Below are 19922 nucleotides of genomic sequence, written 5' to 3'. Positions count from 1 at the left end.
TGAGCTCCCTTAAGGCAAAAGATGGATAGAAAGAGCCATTAGGAGTCTCAGGCCAACCTAAGAGGGGGGAGATGTGGTGGGTGGAGAACATCTTATAGCCCCTTTGTTCAAGGGCTTTTGGGGGAGGCTTCCTTAGTCACAATGGGCTCCCCAAGGGGACATGGACACTCCTAAGGCCCTTCCTTTATCTTGCCATTTCAGAGGTGGCACCTCATTTATGGAATGTCCTCCCCAGAGACCCTCAGTTGGCACCCACAGTGGCCTCATTTTGGCACCAGGTGAAAACCTTTCTGTGTTGGGAGGGAGGGAGGGAGGAAGGAAGGAAGGAAGGAATCACTAATATGACTGAGGCTACTATGATGGTATTAAACAGATTTAGGGCCTGGAAACTATAGATACCAAATTTCCATAACATTCACATCTAAATCCCTTTTTAATATCCCATATTTATGTTGCAGGAAAACCTTCAACCTAGGAAGTTTAAAATTTTATCATCTAGTGTGTTAAAGGAAAGTACTGTATAGCAAAATCCTATCTAATTTTTTAAAGTCTGTATTCTAACTAGTAAAATCACTGAAAACATTTCTGTATATCTTGCTGTAGCAACCTTTTTCTTACACTAATGGACACTCTTAGGTAACAATTCTGTTCCTAACTAATTGTTGTCCCCAATTGGGGTCTGAGCCTGGTGCTGAGGCCAATGAAGGATGCCAGACACGAGATGCAGGTTTTGATTGCTTTTTATTGGGATACCCCAAGGAAAAGGTCTCCTGGCCAAAATGCCAAGAGAGCCCAGAACAAAGGATGAAGAAAGCTTTATACATTTTCACTAAAGAAGAAGGCGGGACAAGGCAGGATAGTAAGAAATATCATCTAATAAACATTTTACTAATAATTTTACAATTTGTTTTATTGGTCTCTAGCTGTCCCTATTCCTAAACCTTGGCTAATGAATGCCCCAGGAGTTATCTAATACCCCTTTGATTTGCTGCAGGCCATCTCTATTCCTAACTTTTAGCTGAGGTCTGTAATTTGCCTAACTCTAGTTACTTGTATAAGCTTTCTAACTACCCAGAATTGTTACAAGCTTTACACATGCATATTTCCTGTGAATAAGCAGCCTTTGTTCTTGCCAGACAGACTCCACAATTACAGGCTTCCTGGCTTACTTTCAAGTGTGTGTCATGACCTGGTTTTATTTTAGCAGACAGCCCATCATCCCATCCCCCCCCCTTTGAATCTGAAAACGATTTAATTTTCCAAGATTCACCCAACATCAATATCCGGTTCTTAACCATTTGGAATCAGGCAACCATCCTGTCAGTCAATGCCACCAGCCTTTCCATTCGTCCATGGGGGGTGGGGGGAGGAGTTGCAGCTATCTTTGTGATGTGTGTAGTTCAGCTGTGGAATTCCTCCGATTTGTCCAGAATCTGCACACAGCATTGTTGTCCAAGTAGGGCACAGACACTTCCTTTGGATGCCATATATCTAGATATATCTCTGAATGGCTTCTTGATCTTCTGCTGCAGCAATAAAGAAACTCCCCAGTCTCATTAGCTAGGATTTCCTCCACTGCCTATATACGATACATTCATTCATTCATTCATTCATTCATTCATTCATTCATTCATTTATTAGGTCAATTTATATGCCGCCCTTCTCCGGAGACTCAGGGCGGTTTACAATGCCTTAAGCAGTAGCTTTCATACTTTTGTATATACCTGCTTAGTAGGGCTTTTGGCCCATCCTAAGCGGTGTTCTTTTTTATACAAAGTCACCTTATTGCCCCCACAATCTGGGTCTTTATTTTACTTACCTCGGAAGGATGGAAGGCTGAGTCAACCTTGAGCCTGGTGAGATTTAAACTCGCAGTAATTGCAGGCAGCTGGCAGATAAGTGCTATTTAACAGCACTTTAGTCCACTGCGCCACCAAGGCTCCTGTAACTGGCATTATTGAGGGTCCAGAGCCCACCGAACAAAGAAAGGGGTTGATAGTTTTTCAGGTACTTTCCGGATTGTTCAAGGTCCCTCTGGTTTCTAATCTTCCTTTCAGGTAAAGTGGGCATAATATAGGTGGGTGATAGGAACACAGTTACATAACAAATCATATGGTCTCATCCTGACAGTAGTTAAGCTTTTCTTTCCAGAACAATAACTGAACTCCCAGTTCTTCTACTGAGGAAGTCACAGGCTGCGCAGTCCAAGAATCAGATGGTGGGTATTTCATCACTCTGGAAGTGATCTATCCAAGATGCCAGGCCTTCCACTTTTAGTGCCACATGGGTGGTCAGAAGCACTTGAAACGGTCCCTTCCACTTCTGATCCAAGGAGGTTGTTAATCCCCATGTCTTTACAAGCACCCAGTCTGTAGGCTGAAACGGATGTACTGGATGATCTAGTCCAGGGTATTGATTTTCCTGCAGATAACGGGAAAGAAAACTCATAACCCCAGCAAGTTGTCTTACATATTGGTACAAGGTCAGTTCGCCCACCAGTGGGATGGACCTCTCCTCTGCCTTTAGGGAGGGATGTGGTCGCCCAAAAAGGGCCTCAAAAGAGGCTCAAGCCCATTCGCTGTTGAGGTGCAATGTGCAGCCCTAACAACCTGAGTGGCAAAGTTTGCGATGAGGACCGGTGAGCCTCCTGGCATAAGTGAGCTAGCTGTTTTTTTTTTTTAAATCATTACCTTTTTCTGCCATAGGACTACTTGCCAGGTGGTAGACTGAGTAAAGCTTCCGAGCGATCTTTAACTGTTCACACAAACCTTAGCTGTGAAATATGGGTCACAATCAAAGGATATACTATTTGGCAGCCCAAACCCAGGAATGAGTTCTTCCATTAGGACGTTTACTACTTCATGCTCTCTATTAGTCCTGCAAGCAAAAGCCTCAGGCCATCCTGTGAAGGTCCATGCTAGTCCCACAACATACTCAAAAGCTTGCTTTCTAGGTAATTCAGTGAAGTCTATTTCCCAAATTGTCCCTGGGTAGTTGCCTTTAAGTTGGACTCCTAAGGGGTGGGCGCCTGGCTACTTTTGGATTATTTTTGGCATAGATCAGACAAACTGCTACAGCTTGGGAGGCTGCAGAATAGAGACCCTTGTCTACTACACAGCATGTCACTTAGTCTACCAGTGCCATTGACCCCCCATTGTGTGCTGGCATGTATTTGTTATAAATGAGTCCTCTGAGGTGTATTTGGTAGAATAGGTCTGCCCTCCACCTTCCACCACCCATCCTTCCTCTCCCTGCCTCCAACTGATGTGGCCCATGTCCTGCCCTTGGGAGTCCAAGAGAGTGGAGAAGTGGGTAGGGAGAAATAGGAATGAGGTAGGCTGTTCATTCTAAGTGTGGTAGGGAGGCTTCCTTAGCAGCTCCATCTGCAGCCCAATTTCCTTTTGTGTAAAGGGGAATCTTAGAATGTCCCTCGACATGTAAGACTCCTACTTGTTTTGCTTGCCAAGCAGCCTCCAATAATTTTAAAATTTGTGGGCTATATTTAACGGTTGATTCTCTTGCATTTAATAATCCTCTTTCCTTCCATAAGGCTCCATGGGCACGCAAGGCTCCAAAGGTATATTTGCTATTAATGTTTGTCCCACAGCCAGCTGTAAGGCTCTAGTTAGAGTGACCAGTTCAGCCAGTTGGGCAGAAATGTTTACTGGTAATGGGTTGACTTCTCCAACTTCCCATGCTGTCACCACTGCATATCCTGCCTTTCTCTGGCCTTCTATCATAAAGCTACCACCATTCACAGTCAGCACTTGGGATCGACTGATCACAAGTCTACCCGTCTGCCAAGCCCCCGCCGGTAGGTCTTTGGACCTACCCTGTCCTGTAGGGACAGGGGGATAGAGAGGGACCCCTCGGATGGCCGAGAGGAACGGGCAGGTTCCTGGGGCCGGAGGCTTGCCCTCTGCGCCGGTAGCGGTGGAATGGCGGCCATGGCGGCTGGCCTGAGACAGCGGCAACCGGGATAGAAGAATGTGCAGGAGGAGAAGAGGAGAAGCGTTTGAGCAGGGGGCTAGACTAGAAGACCTCCAAGGCCCCCTTCCAGTTCTATTCTGATTGATTGATTGATTGATTGATTGACTTCCAGAATTTGTGAGCCAGCTGGCTCAGGAGTTTTTGGAGTTGAAGTCTGCAAATTATAAAAAGGCCATCGGTTCCCCCCAACCCCCAATTGCTAAAGGGAAAGATTTTGAAAAATCCTGGGGAGAAAGAAACATCCATTGTACAGATTGCCAAACAATTATTATTGATCCAACCAGCTTGTTAAAGGGGAAAATGCTTTTTTTTTTTTAAAATAGGAAGAAGGAAACATTTATGGGACCAGAGGGAGTAAACCAGGACTGAAAGAGACAGTAAGAAGGCCTTGATAAAAGCCCAAAACTAATGCTGCAATTGATGGGATGTCTCAGAGATAAAGGGGAAATTAAACTCTTTTCAGTCACTTTTAATAGGAATCTCCTGCAGAGAAAGAACTGCCTGGACTGCCCCCTTCCCAGCCATCCAATCAGGAAACAGATCAGGAAAAGCTGGAAAATTGGGCAAAAGTCAACCCGAGGAGGCAGCCTGGATCACTCTGTGGAAGGGAGACAGAGAAGACTATCTTGTAGATGTAGAATATGGAATATGTAGAATGTGGGATAGGATCATTTGCTGACTGGAAATCTTCACGTTTGACCAATGAGGTGCCTCTTAAGGCAAAAGGTGGATAGAAAGAGGCATTAGGAGTCTCAGGCCAATTTAGGACAGGGGGACCCATGGGGAGAGGTGGGGGGATCTGGTGGGTGGAGAACATCTTATACACCTTTGCCCTTTGTTCAAGGGCTTTTTGGGGAGGCTTCTTTAATCCCAATAGGGTCTTTGAGGGGACATACAGAGTCCCAAGCCCCCTCCTTTATCTTGCCTTTTTGTTGGTGGCACCTCGTTTATGGAATGCCCTCCCCAGAGTCCCTTAATTGGCAGCCACAGTGGCCTCAGTTTGGCACCAGGTGAAGACCTTTGGAAGGAAGGAAGGAAGGAAGGAAGGAAGGAAGGAAGGAAGGAAGGAAGGAAGGAAGGAAGGAAGGAAGGAAGGAAGGAAGGAAGGAAGGAAGCTTGAATATGACAGCAACTACAGTACTACTACTAAACAGGTTTAGGGCTGGGACCTAATTTACAGAACATTCGCATGTAAATCTCTGTTAAATATTCCCCAGAAGTGGGGAGATGCAATGCAGAAACAACCCTAGAGGGAGTCAACAAAGACCTAAGGGAGGGAAGCCCCACCCCTTATTTACATATAGGGAAAAGGCGGAGCTGGCTGCCATCTTGAGTTTGTTGACATGCCTTGGGACACCCTGGCCGTAATCCCCATCCCTTTCGATAGTTTGTTGGGCTAGATCAGTGGCTCTCAATTTGACATATGTGAAGTCCAATAATAAGCATTTTAACATTTCTCATTTATTATTATTATTATTATTATTATTATTATTATTATTATTATTATTATTATTAAGTGGAGGCCCTACTTCCCTTCTCTCCCTTCTCCCTCAGGTTTGCCCCCAAAGAGACCCACCTATCCCTCTCGCCCTCTCTCTCTATCCACTGCTCCCCTCCTTTTTCCTGCCAAAACCTCCTCCTTTTCATTCCCTTCTTCCCCCGTGAGAGTTAAAATGGGGCAAAGCTCACTTAACAGCTGTCTCACTTGGGAGCAGAAATTTGGGGCTCAATTGTAGGTCCAGGACTACCTGTATTAGGTATGTTCATTAGGATTCCTCATTTGCTCCTTTGCCAACAGCAGCTTGTCAATCTTCAGTTCTTTAGATGCTTTGAGGGGTTCCAGAGATCTGCTGTCAGCATTCAAAGTCAGCATATCAGTTAATTTTCTCACCCCTTATTTATTTTTATCTCGCCGTTATTATTTTTACAAATAACTCAAGGTGGCAAACATATCCAATGCATCTTCCTCCTCCTATACCTGTGAGGCTATAAAGCTTATATCGAGTGTAATACTTGCTGAAGCCCTGCTAGGGTTCGTTGGATTATGACAATTATGTGTTAAAAGGAAACGGGAGGAAAAAAGGGGGAAGGAAAGAAAAAAAGAAGGGGATGATTATAGAATATACTGAGTTATGGATACCTACACAATCATTGATTGCAACTAACATGAAACAAACAAGCATGATCCATAAATGGGATGAAGTGCTGTGACAGACATATAAAATCATGATTGACAGGCTTAGCTGTAAGGTATCTTTAATACTGATACACCTGAACACATGATGCTAAAGCCAATAAAGATCCTAGGACACTTCATTTTTTTTTTATCCAGACAAATAGAAATGCTGATCAGGTTATTCCTTTATAATGACTGATTGACTGACCAGGGTGGCATAGAACAATAAAGGAAGCTGAAGTAGCAAAAAGCTAAGGAATCTCTACTTTAAAGGCTTTCGGAGATCCCTGCTTGGCAAATTTAATTTAATTTAATTTAATTTCCAATTTATATACCGCCCTTCTCCCTGAGGACTCAGGGCGGTGTACAGCCAAGATAAAAAACATAGAATACAAATATTAAAACATTTAAATATATATATAAATTTTGGCCCGAAAGTTAAAAAATCACAGACTAATTAAAAGAATTTAAACATTTCTTCTTAAGCCAACCCGGCTTGCTGAAAAAGATGGGTTTTCAGGGAACGACGGAAGGCATTGAGATCATGGATTCTCCTTATCTCCGGGGGCAACTGATTCCAGCTGGTGGCCTCAATGTAGGCTGGTGGTAGGGAGATTTCTTTATGGATGTCCCTTCTTTTAGGGGAGTGTCATGCAGGTGTCCTCACCCAAATAGAAATAGGGCAGAAGGTTCTCTCCAACCAAGGAAGCGTCTGAGAATGTATGGAGCAGAGTTGCTGTCCTGGCATCAAAAAAGCTCACTTGTCCCCCTTCGCAGTTGAGAGAGATGCGGATCCTCGTGGGCTCCTCAGTCAGGACCAGGTCATAGAATTTTGACGGAGATGCGGCCCAGTATTTCCCTTGGCATTTCCAAAACACCCAGCGCCTGGTCTCCCCAGCAAGATTTGTTAAGTTCACTGGCTTATTGGCAACCCCTACATCCCATATTCCTGTACCTCCTACAATAACTTCCCAGAAATGTTTCCCTGTTGAGAACTTCTGACAGCCATGGACAAAAGCATATTTTCCTTTAACTACTTTGACACTTTTCCGATCTTCAGAGATTTCAAGGCAATCAAGATGGGCAGTGTCTGGATCCAGAGTTACATTCTCTGTAAGGGGGAAGAGAAGGAAGGAAAAAAACAAGAGCTTCAGCTGCAGGCCTGGTTTGTGTCTTCACCCCCAAGAGTTTAACCCTCTTGTGTGAATGGAGTTCAACCCCCCCCCCCAAGACTGGAAGACTCATTGTTCTTTTAAACAACACCTAACCATTGCCTGGTCAAGAGTCCTCCAACTTTGGCAACTGTAAGACTTGTAGACTTCAACTAACAGAATTCCAATGGCTGATGGGGCTGCTATTGTCCAGGTCCCTCTGCTCCCTTTACTCCAAGCACTCGGGCTCTCCCACACTCTGAGTCCCATCCTCTGTTAACTGCCGGCCTGTTCAGCGCTCCTCTGGCCTTCTCCTTCCATTCACTTAGGTTGCCTTCGCCATCTTCCAGTCCATCTGCTTCCCCTCCATCTGCCACTAAGCTGCACACCTTCAGGATACCTTGACTACCTGTGCAGCTTTTGGCTCCTCCCCTCAGCTCTTCGTCTCTTGGCTCCACTGGTCAATTCCTCTAGTCTCTAGTCTCCCATGTGGCCGCCACTCTGCTGATTACCGTCCAGCTTCGCCATCCTGGATGGGGAATTCTGGGAACTGAAGTCCACAATTCTCACAATGGCCAAGTCCTTCAAACACTTCATAGCGTTTCCACCTCTTCCAGAAGATCAGGCAGAGCAAGAGGCTGCCATGTTTCAATTCTGAACTGGTAAAAGTCAGAAGGATCCCCCAGAGGTAACTTAGGACACATGATGGGATGTGAGGAGGCTCCGTCTTTTTCTCTACGAGCATCAGGGTATCACAGGGATGTACAAAAGGGGAGGATCTTATACAGGAAACCTCTGCTTTCACCAGTCTGGTGGCCCACAGAGTGGAGGCAACCCTGATGCTCCAACTTTGCTATTTGCTTTGACCCAAAGGACCTAATTTCTCTGCTCCCAAAGACCTGGTCTCTCACCAACTTATAGTCAGGCAGTAAAATCAAGAGGATGTTATTAGCTTGGTAGGAATTCAAGATTCCTTTCAATCCCACTCCATACTTTCCCATTTGTCCAGGTATTTCATTCTACACCAAGATTGGCTTCAGTTTTTTAGATTACCGTATTTTTCAGAGTATAAGACGCACCAGAGTATAAGACACCGCTTAGTTTTTGGGGAGGAAAATAGGAAAAAAATCTGCCTACCAGGTATTCATCTGGCTATCGTCCTTAGTCTGGTCAGCTTCAGCATATTAGTTTGCTGGTTTTTTATCCCCTGCTTGGGGATAAAAAACAGCTTCTAAGGCACAGCTGAGAGGAAGCAGCAATGAGAAAAGCAGGCAAAGCTTCACTCGGCTGGTACCTGGTTAGGGCAGAAAAAAGCTTCTAAAGAACAGCTGAGAGTCGGAGCAAAGCAGGGAGACTGCTTCACTCAGGGAGTTGAGGGAGCAGGCAAAGCTGGGAAGATTGCTTGCTAGTGCTTCATTAGTGCCTCGGTGGGGCTGAAAAAAGCTTCCAAAAAGCTACATACGGAGTATAAGATGCACCCAAATTTTCAGCCTCTTTTGGGGGGGGAAGGTTCGTCTTACATTCCAAAAAATATGGTATGTATAGAACGGAACGGAGCGGAGTAGGAGTAGAGGAGTAGAACAGAACAGAACAGAACAACCGCTTGATTTGGCCAAATGTGATCAGACACACAAGGAATTTTTCTCCACTGCATTAGCTAATATTGGACATATAAATGGCAAGTAATAGTTCATAAATCATATAATCATTTAAGTTTACTGGATCATCATAGTCTTCTATAGTAATTAATCCTATATTTTTCTTTTTGATCTATTATGTTTCTCTTCACGTTACTGCATCAGAGCTTAAAATAGCAAGGAAATCCAATTCCTATAACTCATATTTACCTTCCTGTAGTTGAAGTCCACTTTCCAGAGTATCTGGGGAAGAAAAGGGAGGAATTCAGCATCTCATCCCTGGAATTGGAGCAACAGAAGGGCCTCCCTCAGATTCCCTGGTTTGCTTTCCTTGGACTCAGATCAGGAAATAAGGAATAGGGGAAAGCTACAAGCCAGAATGTCATTGGTGGCTATATATATTCCCTCAGGTATAAATATATTCTACTATATATGCACCTCAGTGGTGCAGTGGACTAAAGTGCTATTAAGTGCTAGCACTTAGCTGCCAGCTGCCTACAATTAGTGCAAGTTCAAATCTCACCAGGCTCAAGGTTGACTCAGCCTTCCATCCTTTCGAGGTAGGTAAATTGAGGACCCGGATTGTGGGGGCAATAAGCCAACTTTGTATAGAACAACACCGCGGCGGGGGGGAGGGGCGAAAGCCCTAATAAGCAAGTATATTCAAAAAAGTATGCAGGCTATTGCTATAATGCATTGTAAGCCGCCCTGAGTCTACGGAGAAGGACGGCATATAAATTGGACTAATAAATAATAAAAATAAATAAATAAATTCCATATACAGGTAGTCCTCAATTTACAACTATTTTTTTAGTGACGTTATAGCAGCACTGACAAAGGAGCTTTATGATCGGTTCTCACACTTATGACGGTTGCAGCCTCCCCTGTCCCGTGATCAAAATTTGGGCACTTGGGAACCAGCTTGTATTTACGATGGTTGCAGCATCCCATGATTCTGGGATTGTCCTCTTCAACCTTCCTGGGGAGCTTCTGACACGCAAAATCAATGCATGAATCCAGATTCATTTATCCACCACGATTCACTTAAGTGCCGTCATTTTCTGAATAACTGTGGCAAAAAAGTTCGTAAAATGGGGCACTTCTCACTTAACAACTGCCTTGCTTAGCCATAGAAATTTTCAGCTCAACGGAGTCAAGAACTACCTGTATGTATTCCATTATACTTAGTGGAAACTTATTCTGCTTCCCCAGTGATCAGGGCATATGGATTTGGGCCAGGGGTGGGCTCCACTTACCTTCGCTACCGGTTCACAATGTGGGTGCTTGCGCAGAGTGTCTGTGATGATGTCCAGGTGGATGGGCGGAGCCTCCCACCACCACTACTACCAGTTTGCAAGATCCAGAGCGAACCGGTAGGAACCCACCACTGATTTGGGCTACGAAGACTACAGGTAGTCTCCATTTACAATGCTAACTGAGACACTGATCCTAAAATCGATCCCTGTTTGATCCATGTGACACTGACCCAGAATCCCTCTTGGATGCTCAAAATGTCATCTAGCTTAAAACCCCAGCGGCTGTTTTTTACCTCTCAGTTTTTTCATGGCACTTTTCAGAAGTGCAGGGATATCACTGTAATCCCAGATTGTCCTCTTTGGCTCTAGAAGTAAATCCACTGGATTCTCATATGTTTCCTTAGCCTGGTACCTGGCAAGACAAAATAGCAGAACAACAGTGTTGGAAGGGACCTTGTAGGTCATCTAGTCCAACACACACATCACCAACCCCCAAGCAGGAGACCCCACACTGTTTCTGACAGATGGCAGTCCGGCCTCTTCTTGAAAGCTTCCAGTGATGAAGCTCCCACAACGTCTGAAGGCAAAGCTCTTCCAGTGGTTCATTCTCCTCAGTCAGAAAATTTCTCCTTATTTCTAGGTTGAAACTCTCCTTGGTCAGTTTCCATCCATTGTTCCTTGTCTGGCCTTCAGGTGCTTTGGGAAACAGATTGACCCCCTTCTCTCTGTGACAGACCCTCAAATATTGGAACACTGTTGCTATCATGTCTCCCCTGGTCCTTCTCTTCACTAGACTAGCCATGCCCAGTTCCTGCAACCGTTATCAACCTGCCAATAGAAGCTTTCTAAACCATCAGATGGTGCTTGAGGATTGGCTAGCTACAGGATCCAATCTGAGGTGGTCACTGGCGGTTTTGACTTCTGAGCTTTCAGACTCGTGCTGGAGCCCATCCTCAGGGAACGTCTCTCTCTCTCCAGAATGTGTGCACTGGGCTGTTCTACGCATTGTATTTATGTGGTGCCTGGTTGTGTGTGGCTTTTAGTTGTTAAGTGGGGTGTTGATGGACAGCTATTAAGTCATTGATTGTCATTTTCTTGTGTTGCCCTGTCCTCGGATCCTAAGTACCAGGTAAGCTGGTGGGAAATCAGCACTCCTATTGACTGAGAAGGGCCCTGTTTCCATGGCTTCATTCATTTCTCTGGCTAGCTATTCAAATATGGGCACCATGTGCGACTCAGTGGATCCTGATCCAGAACTGCACTCATCCACCTTCATAAAGTTCCAGGAGAGATCTAGTAAAGGCCAATAAGTTTCAGTTTTGGGGCTCCCTACTCTTGAAAATTCTTGTGAATCTCTTGGCCAAAACAATGGATTGTATCTTACCAAATGACTGATGACACATGACTACTATGGGTGACGTAGGTAATTAGATGATGGATATAACATTCAAACTGATCTTGATGGATTTTAGTTCTGCATTTAACACAATTCTTCCACATAGACTAGAGTCTATCTAAACTTAAGGACCTTGGACTTTCTCATTCAATCTACCTTTGGATTATGGATTTCCTGTCTGGCCGCTCTCAAGAGGGTCAGATTAGGTAATCACACTTCCTCCGCCCTTATTCTTAACACTGGTAAACCACAGGGTTGTGTGTTGAGTCCCTTACTCTATACTCTTTACGTACATGACTGCATTCTCACTCACGCCACTAATACTATTATTAAATTTGCAGATGATAGAACAATGGTAGGACTCATCTCCAGGGGGCAGGATGAGTCTGCCTATCGAGATGAAGTGGACCAGTTGCTTTCACTGTGTGGAGACAATAATTTGGTCCTTGCCACCAATAAGACCAAGGAGTTTATAGTGGACTACAGAAGGAATAGATCAGATATCCAGCCCTCGCTTATCAATGGAGACCAGGTGGAGCAAGTGGCCAGTTTTAGGTTTTTGGGTGTTATCATAAAAGAGGATCTGACCTGGGGTGCTCACACTGCAGCACTGGTCAAAAGGGCCCAGCAGAGATTATACTACTTGAGACTACTCAGGAAAAAACAACCGAATGAAAAACTGCAGGTGACCTTCTACTGCTGCACTATAGAGAGTATCTTAACTTACTGCACCTGTGTATGGTTTGCCAATTGCACCGTGGCACATAGGACAGTGCTCCAGAGGGTTAACATCATTGCCCAGAGGATCATTGGTTGACCCCTCCCCTCCTTGGAAGAGCTTTAGAGCTCCCGCTGTCTTAAGAAAGTTCAAAACGTTCTTAAAGATCCATCTCATCCTGGGCACCCCTTTTTTGAACTATTGCCATCTGGCAGACGGTAAATAAAAACAAGGACAAATAGGCTGAAAAACAGCTTCTATCCCAGAGCGGTAACTATGTTGAATTCTACTGTATAGTGCAATACTAATGCAGTATCACAGGTTTTCAATTTAATTGTGTAGAATGTGAAGGATATGTGTTTTTGTTTTATTATTATTATTAGTAATAATAGATGTACACTGAAGATGGCATTTAATTTCGTTGTACGAGGTGCAATGACACCAAAGTAAACTTAAATTTAAAGGTAATGCAATGAAATTGCAGATAACATCTGTCACAATGTCCCTGTAATCACAATTCAGGTGCTTGGCAACTGGCATGTATTTATGACAGTTGCATTACTTGGAATAGCTTACATCCTACAATACCTTTAAAACCATCAAACATCTGTCTCTTCTTAGAAAGGACTCAATAGGTGGAAAAAAATGCCAAATTAAATCTAAACGTCTGGTTGAGTGTGTGACGGACTATAACAATTCACCATATCAAATACTGCTAATTATGTCCTGTTGAGGTTGTCTAAGGAAATTGATGACTATTTGTTAGCAACCAGTTACAACGGCTCTCAAAAAACTGACTCACAACCATTTTCACACTTAACATCTGTCACAGTGTCCCTGTAATAACTATTCTGGTGCTTGGCAACTGGCATGTATTTATGATAGTTGCATTACTTGGAACAGCTTACATCCTACAATGATACCTTCAAAACCATCAAACATCTGTCTCTTCTTGGGAAGGACTCAATAGGCAGATAAAATGGCCAAATTCAGTCTAAACGTCTGGCTGACTATGCAACCAACAATAATTGATCATATCAAATATTGCTAATTATATTGTGTTGAGGTTGTCTGAGGAAATGTCTAAAAAGCCCTGAAATACAGTACATTGTCTTTACATTAAAATACTGTGAAATACAGAAAGACCTTTCCAAAATAGGAAAACTGTTGGAGGAGCTGCTGATCTCTGAGACTGTAAAGAAAAGGGTGGATTTACTTACTTCTTCAAGATGCTTCCAATGTCCTAAAAAAGAGAGAGACAACGCATTGAAAGGAGCCATTTCCTAGGCAGAAAATTAAATTCTTACATTTACAAAACAAATGAGTGAAACCTCTGGACAACTAGACACTAACAGACATATAAAGTACTTCCATTTTTTTAAAGAAAAAAAATCCCATTGCTCTTTTTTCCTCAGCTGTTCAACCTCTTTTGGAGAGGTATTGTTTTTACTTTTTTGCCTGAGAAAAATTATACCCCAGTTGAATTCAACACAATTACAGAATATATATATAAAACATAACAGCAAAAAGAAAAGACCATTTGAAAAACAAAACAGTGCATCAATAGAATAAAAAAATGCCCTGCATTTAAGCTTCCAGAATGAAGGCACTTTGGAAAATCCAGGTGGTTATAATACTTTGTAGAAAGTCATCAGTGTTGGGTTTTTCCTTGCCTGGAGATTAAGGGGAGGGGGAGACTCTACAAAGAACACCCACCACTACATCCTCTAATAGGGGACAGGAACCTCAAATTGTGAAGAATATAGAGACAGTGTCCAGTACTTTGAATTCCTGCTTTTTGCATGGCCTGCTTTTTCTGTATCAAATTATGTATCCCTAATTTAAGCCAATACAGTTACTCCTTGACTAAATAGCTCATTTGGTGACTGTTCCTTTCCATAGAGTCAAATGCAGCCAGAATCCTACATGTAGACATGGGAAGGTATATCAACCTCCACAAGAGAAGAATGGATGGAAAAAATGATGGAGCTAGAAAAAATGACAAAATTGACTGCTTTAATTAGATCTGACCCATTCCTTCTACTTGGAAGCTGCTTCTAAACTTTCTGCTTCAGATAGAAAAAAAAAAGAACTCTTGATACTTGATTTTTCTTATAAGACTAATCGGTTTTTATACACATGGCTAATAATAAGTAAATATAAAAAAATAACTTGAGGCTGTAATTTTATTTTGTATTTTACTGTGCTGAAAATGTTTTGTTTTCCCTTTATCTGACACTTCTTTCCCATTCTTATCTTTCTCCGTTTCCCTATTTTCTTTATTTCCATTTGTACTTTTCACTATTACAATTTCAATTAAATTTCTGGGGAGGGGGAAGGAAAGAGTCAAAAAGAGTATTCTGTGGAGGGGCTAAAGCAGGCTATTCCATTTCATCATTGGTACACCATGATACCAAAAAAATGCTGAGACAGAGAGGAGCAATAAAGGTGATAAGGGCTCTGGAGGCCAAACTGTACAATGAATGGCAAAGGGAACACGGTAGGCTCAGCCTAACAAAGAGAAGGCTTAGGGGAGACCCTACCACCATCTTCCAATACTTGGAAGGCTGTCATAGAGAAAAGGGCATCGATTTAGTCTCCGTAGCACCTGAAGGCAGGACAAGAGGCACGGGGTGAAAACTCATCACAAAGAGATCCAACCTAAAATACAGAAGAGTTTCCTGACAGTGAGAAGTATTTATCAGTGGAACAGCTTCCCTCCCAGAGTTCTGGGTGATCCATCACTGGAGGCTTCCAATAATAGATTTCTTCTGGATGGAATAAGGACTCTGCCTTCTGCAGAGAAGACCTCCAAGGTCCCTTCCAGCCCTAGGATTCTATGATCTCTATGATACAACCTGACCTGTAAGAGTTTGCTGGCTGGCTGCTGAAGCTTCTCTTCTATCTCCTGGATGAGATGGTCAAGAGAGCCCAGTTCCTCCATGTGCTTGGCCAAACCCTTCTCTTTTCTTGCCATAATATCCTTCTCCGTTTCTTCCATTTTAGTCAATAGGAGCTTCTCCTGTCCTTCTAACCAGAGTTGTAGCTCTCTGAATTCAGCCATTATACCTTTTTTCACTTTGTCGATGCGATCCTAGAACAATAAAGAGAAAAAGCAAATGGCATAATTTTATTTTATTTTAATTATTTTATTTAATAATTTTAATTTTGTCATGATAATTAAATGGATTCCTTGAAGAATCCAAAAGTGAAGTGGGAGAATTTCCTAGGAAGAAAAAAATCCTTTTGACATTAAAAAACACAAGGGGGAAGTTTCTAAAAAGAAAAAAAAAAGGCTCCAGTTTAAATGATCTGTCATGAAAATTTTCTTAGCAATCAGGGATTTCAAAAATGTAGACAGAAAAATGTTTGTGTTCACAATTTTTTCAGTGATGAAATACGATTTGCCTTAATTTATTAAGCAAGCCAAACCTATTGCATAAAACACAGCTCATGGGATAGGGGCACTTAACCCAACTGAGACTCATTCAGCCAATGGTGACATCTCAGTCCCCAGGTTAAGAACAACTTCTGTGCCTCACACAGTCTTTAACTTTGAATTAATTTCAGTCAGAACTTGTACTTACAAACAGGCTGCCTATTATCAAAGATGGCGGATGAGCTTCTCCTTCCTATTAGCTCAGAAGCTCCTCACCATTGGATCAATACTTACAAGCATCTCCTGCACAGTTTGCTCTGTGTCTCCTTTGTATGTCGCTATGTTTTCTTTCTGCTCCTTCTGAGCCTTCAGGCAATCCTCCACCTTGATCTGAAAAATATAAGTTTTGAGTTTCTTTTCTGTAAAGAATTACATCGGAGGGAAGACCCAGTTAGAAGACCCAGTATATTCAATCATCATAAATACATGACAGTTGGCAAACGTCCAAATTTTGATCCTGTGACCATGGAATGCCTGCAATGATCACAAGGGTAAAAAACATTCTGTCACTTTTTTCATTGCCAAGGACTCCCTGCAAGGGCATTAAAGTGAGCTGCCTGAGTCTCCTGGTTGCAATCATCCCAGAAGCATCACTGAGAAATGAAAGTTTGGGCTGATCCAGCAGGAGTGGTTTTTGGCCTCTGCACTCAAGATTTGGACTCCATGACAATTTCGCTCTAGAGCAAATGTGGAAAGGGAGCTGGTGAAGGGAGCCTATTTCTTCCTACAGGCAATTTCTGTTGCTAAGCAAGACAGTTAAGTGAAGTTTTGTCTCATTTTACAACCTTTCTTCCAAATGTTGTTAAGTGAATCACTGCCGTTGTCAGGTTAGTCACACAGCTGTTAAGCGAATCTGGCTTTCCCATTGACTTTGCTTATCAGAAGGTGGCAAAGGGTGAACACAAGAGCCCAGGACAACACAATACAATTGACAAGCATCTGAATTTTGATCAGTGACAACAGGGATGCCAAACTGTTTTTTCAACATTGCAGGCCGGGAGATAAGGGGTGGGATAAACCAGGAGGAAGCAAGTAAAGGGGTAAAAAGACTGAGAGGGCTGGCACTGGATGCCCCTCCAAAGCGATTCCTCCTGGCTGACTCCTACCTGGTATTCCTGGAAAGCCTCTTCCGCAGGGATCACCGAGTGGCCCCAGTGGTCTCTGGATCGGTCGCAGACCAAGCAGATGAGGGTCTGGTGGTCCTTACAAAAGAGCTTGAGGGGCTCCCGGTGCTTCGGGCAGAAGCTCCTTCCTTCCTCGCCCCAAGGACCTCCGCATCGCCTGGCCACTTCAGCCACCCGCGCCAGCTGCCTGTTGGGGAGGAGGCTGCGGGGCGCGAAGGTCTGCCTGCATTGGGGGCAGGAAGCCTCCGATTCCGACGTCCCCCAACTGCGGGTCAGGCAGCCCCGGCAGAAGTTGTGGCCGCACTGGGGGATGAGCAGGGGGTCCTGGAAAAAGTCCAGGCAGATGGAGCAGGTGGCTTCTCCCACCAAATCCTGCAAGGGCGATTCGGCCGCCATCGCCGCCTCCTCCGCCGGGAAAGGAAAGAGAAAGTTAAGTTTTGCTTCTTTTCCTCCGAATCAGGTGACCGCCTTTGGGCTCTGCCCAGACGGGAAACCGAAATGAATTGTTGCTGCTCTTGCGGGCATCTTCGCTGGCTTCTTAAAGAAGAAGGAGAGTATTTTAAAAGGAACAAACTGGGGAGGAGGAAAAATTCAAGGGACGGAGCGCCGATCAGTTATTCTCAGCCCAACCAGCTCGTTAAAGGGAAAATTGTTTCAAAAACTGTGGAGAGAAGCAAACATCCCTGGGACGAACCCCGATCAATTACAATTGATCCTGTTAAAGAGAGTAAACAAGTTTAAAATATTGGGGAGAAGCCAACATTCATGGGATCCCCTCCCCCCCCGATCAATTATTGATCCACACATTCTGCTAATGGAGAGGTGGGGAATCACGGCCCCTTTATGACTGGAGGGTTTCAAATGGTATATATAGGGTCTATATTCTGATTGGTTGATTGATTGACTTCAACACCCGAAAGGGCCACTGTCCGTTCCTTGTGGCTGTCACTCCACTCTGGTCCCTTTGCTCAGGCCCTCCACTTGCCCTGCTCGGCTGGACTCTGCTGTCTTCTCCTTCCCGCCGGTCCCTTCTGGAGTCTCCTCTCAGCAGGCGGATCAGGCAGTGGTGGGGGTGATCAGATGGCCAGTCGGCCCTTCTCCCTCTCTCTCTCCCTCCTGTCTCTGCTCCTCCTTTGATTCCCCTGCCTGCCTCCCTTTCTCTCCATCTCTTTCCCCTTCCTCCTCCCCCTCCCCTTTCCTCAGCTTTCCCTCAGACTTTCCCCTATATTTCCGCCCACTCCGTAATCAATTAGAAGCTTTATATAACATTGAAAGTGATCTTGATGGATTAAATGGAACGCAATAAAATTTAATAAGGACGAAAGGAGTTACAAGTAACCTTCAATTTATGACTATTTGTTAGCAACCAGGTACAAACGGCTCTGAGGGACAAAAAAGGCTTAAAACCATTTTCACACTTAACATCTGTGGCAGTGTCCCTGTAGTCACAATTTGGGTGCTTTCAGACTGGCAGGTATTTATGATAGTTGCATTACTTGGAAGAGCTTACATCCTACAATGATACCTTTGAAACCAACAAACACCTGTCTGTTCTTGGGAAGGACTCAACAGGTGGATCAAAAGGCCAAATTCACTCTAAACATCCGGCTAAGTGTGAGATGGACTATAACAATTTACATGTAACAGTCACAGAGTGGGAAGGGACCGTGGAGGTCATCTAGTCCAACCTCCTGCTCATGCAGGAGACCTATACTAGGGATTCGAACTGTCTTAGCCACTGAGCCACCTAGCCAGGCTAGCCAGCAGCATCAAATACTGCTAATTATGTTTTTAATTTAATTTTAATCATTAGATCAGTGGCTCTCCATGTGTAGGTTGTGAAGTCAAATAAACAAGCATCTTAACATTTCTCGTTTTTAAGGTATATAGACATTAAAAAGTGCCCTATGACAGATTTTCACACTTACGACCATTGCAGCATCCCCACGATTACATGATCAACATTCAGTCGTTTGGCAATTGGCTCATATCTGTGACGGTTGCAGGGTCCCCTGGTCGTGTGATCAACCTTTGTGACCTTCTGACAAGCACAGTCAACGGGGAAGTCAGATTCACACTTAGCAACTGTGTCACTAACTTAACAACGGAAGTGATTCACTTAACAACTGTGACATGAAAGATGGTGATGTAGCGTCACCCCTGAAAGGGTCTCTGGGGACCAGGTCCCCCTTGCCCTCTTACAATCCATCATGTGGCTGCCCATCCACTTGGTCCCCCCACTTGCCCGGCTCAGCTGGACTCTGCTATCTTGTCCTTCCAGCTGGACCCTTGTGCTGTCTCCTCAGCAGGCGGATCACACGGTTGGGTGGTGGTCAGAAGTCTGGTTGGTCCTTCTTCCTCTCTCCTTCCTGCTGCTTGCTAGCCTCTCCTGCTGCTGCCTCTGCTCCTTCCTTGATTCTCTCCATCTTTCTCCTCCCTCCTCCTTTCTCTTTCCTCCCACACTTCTCCCTACCTTTCCCAACCCTCCTTTCTCCCCCTTTTCCCATCTATCCTCATGCATTGCTTCCCCCCTCATTCTATGGGGTGGAGGCCAGATGAGCCAGGAGGCCCCACTTCCCTTCTCTGCTGCCTCTTCCCATCTCTCTCTCTTGGTCTCCTCCTTCCTGTCAAAACCTCCTCCTTTACCTTCCCTTCCCCCTCATGATGCACTTAAAATGGGGCAAAGCTCACTTAATAGCCGTCTCACTTGGCAGCAAAAATTTGGGGCTCAATTGTGGTTGTAAATTGAGTACTACCTGTATTAGGTAAGTTTGGATAACTCACATGCACCTTTGCCAACAACGACTTGTCAGTCTTCAGTTTAGATGCTTTGAGATGTTCCAGAGAGCTGCTGTTAGCAATCAAAGTCACCATATCAGTGTTAAGTTTCACTCTCATTATTTATTTGTATCTCGCCTTTATTATTTTTATAAATAACTCAAGGTGGCAAACATATCCAACACATCTTCCTCCTCCTATTTTCCCCACAGCAAACCTGTGAAGTGGATTGGACTGAGACAGAATGACTGGTTCAA

The 19922-nt window shown here is 44.1% G+C and overlaps 1 protein-coding gene across 1 annotated transcript; it reads right to left on the bottom strand.

Moving 5' to 3' along the window:
- Positions 1-6229: 6229 nt before the first annotated feature.
- Positions 6230-18016, bottom strand: LOC148115679 (E3 ubiquitin-protein ligase TRIM39-like). Its single transcript, XM_087888170.1, has 7 exons — positions 16870-18016; positions 15998-16093; positions 15188-15418; positions 13545-13567; positions 10504-10622; positions 9165-9197; positions 6230-7277 (listed from the first exon to the last, which is right to left on the bottom strand). Exons 1-7 carry the CDS (start codon positions 17281-17283, stop codon positions 6805-6807), a joined length of 1389 nt encoding a protein of 462 aa, XP_087744296.1. The 5' UTR covers positions 17284-18016; the 3' UTR covers positions 6230-6804.
- Between the last annotated feature and the right edge of the window lie 1906 nt (positions 18017-19922).

The sequence above is a fragment of the Pantherophis guttatus genome, chromosome 2 (assembly GCF_059756535.1).
Source record: "Pantherophis guttatus breed Tessera chromosome 2, ASM5975653v1, whole genome shotgun sequence".
Classification (NCBI taxonomy): Eukaryota; Metazoa; Chordata; class Lepidosauria; order Squamata; family Colubridae; genus Pantherophis; species Pantherophis guttatus.
This window is presented reverse-complemented; position numbering and strand designations above follow the sequence as displayed.